The sequence below is a fragment of the Polistes canadensis genome, unplaced genomic scaffold (assembly GCF_001313835.1).
Source record: "Polistes canadensis isolate GaletaPanama2010 unplaced genomic scaffold, ASM131383v1 scaffold_11, whole genome shotgun sequence".
Lineage (NCBI taxonomy): Eukaryota > Metazoa > Arthropoda > Insecta > Hymenoptera > Vespidae > Polistes > Polistes canadensis.
Genome location: NW_014569558.1, coordinates 441531 through 443370, shown reverse-complemented (window position 1 = coordinate 443370; position 1840 = coordinate 441531). Strand labels below are relative to the sequence as shown.

The window sequence follows — 1840 nt, the reverse complement described above, 5'->3', positions numbered from 1 at the left end:
TAATAATAATAATAACAATAATAATAATAATAATAATAGTAATATAATAATAATAATAATAAAAATAATATAATAGTATTAAAATACTAATAGTAATTTGGTTTCAGTAATAATTTGTTTACTTACCCAGTAATCAAAAGTAATACCAAATAAAACGAGTGGAAATATCGTTGATAACACATTCATTTTTAAATTTCTTCTATTATTATAATTTTCAAATACAAAATTGTTATAGAATATTTTTTTTACAGAAACAAAAGAAACGTATAAAACTTTATTCGAAACAATTCTTATTTTTAAATATATAAATTTTCAATTAAAAACTGTCAGATTCGTTTCGATTAGCTTTAGAAACTGTTAAGTTGTATTAAAACGATAAAAATATCAAAAGAAAAGAAGAAAATAATGAAAAGAAAAAAAAAATACAAATTATAACAATATTAAATTATTTACCACATTACCACAAAATTTATAAACTGTTAATTTAGTCACATGTTAACTTCCTTGAATGTCGACGAATACTAAACAGTGCTTCAGAACTTACGACATATTTACACTTAAAATCATCGATGGTGGGGCATCTAAAGTGAAAGATGTTGCAATGATTTTGCGACTAAAGTCTGAGAAGTTATATGTAATTATTTTCTTACGAATTAACATTCATAAAAAAAAAAAAGACAAAAAAATCAAATAAAAATAAAAATAGAGAATGAAGAAGATTGACTCTTCATTTGATTATTAATTCTTTTCCCTTTGAAAATGAAGCTACAATATAAGTGACTTAACTTGTCCCACGCAAAAAAATACAATTTATTTTGAAAAATATAAAATAAATGAAATAATAATTCATCAGAAAAATAATAATTATCATAAAAACTTATTGAAATTTTTTATATGAAGAGGAATAAAGAAAGAAAAAGAATTAAATAGAAACCTAAATCTTTTATTTCTACGAAAATAACGATCAATGCAATAAATAATTTATCTCGCAAAATGAAAAAAAAAAGAAAGAAATTTTTCTTGAGTAATACTTAAAAATATGAAATTATTAAAAATTTAGTTTTAATTACTTGTTATTAACATAACAAATTAACTATTAAACTGATTATTTTCTTATAATGTAAATTTGATTATATAAAAAAAAATATTATGAAACAAACAAACAAACAAAAAAATATATATATATAGTAAACTATTGCTTTTAACAGATCCAAAAAAAAATATCATGATATTCGTGTTTTTTGTATTTACGTACTAAAAAAAAATATTTTACATAATTACATTCTTGAATGCAGAATGTCAATTAACATATTCGTCGTATAATAAGAGATCAAAGAAAATAAACTCTTTGACGAGTATAAAACTAATGTCTAAACTATTCAATATATGTATACATATAAACTTTACAATAACAAAAATAAAAAAGTACAGAAATAAAATAAAATTAAGAAATTAAAAAAATCTTTGAAGCGACACTCGATCCGCCGGCATCCTCCGATTATTAATTCTTGAATTTAATATTATCAATAAAATTTAAATGAACTTAATTAATTATATATATATTACCATTAATACTCTATCTCATATTTATTTATCTCTAATACCAATATATTCTATCTCAAGATCAAATAACCTTTGGTTGGAAGACCATAAAACGAAGAAACATATACATTTTCTGTCTCCGGATTTGCAACAGTTCAATATATAGACAGATATATATAAAAACAAACCTGAAGAATATTTTTCTTATATTTAGAATCAAAATTTCAATTTCATACTTTAATAACTCGCCTTTCATATATTCATATATTATTTATTGTTAATTGAAATATGTAATTCT

At 20.5% G+C, this 1840-nt stretch overlaps 1 protein-coding gene across 2 annotated transcripts in view; it reads right to left on the bottom strand.

Annotated features, from left to right (window-relative positions):
- Positions 1-473, bottom strand: part of LOC106793150 (fatty-acid amide hydrolase 2-like) — a 6743-nt gene extending 6270 nt beyond the window's left edge. Inside the window, exon 1 of one of the 2 annotated variants that reach the window (XM_014759836.1) lies at positions 454-473. Coding sequence is in view for 1 of the 2 variants with exons in the window: in XM_014759835.1 (XP_014615321.1) it covers positions 127-186 (60 nt within the window). In the remaining variant the exon portion in view is untranslated. Of the gene's footprint in view, positions 1-126; positions 331-453 lie in introns of those variants that run through there. The other variant, XM_014759835.1, reaches the window with a different exon arrangement.
- Positions 474-1840: the final 1367 nt, after the last annotated feature.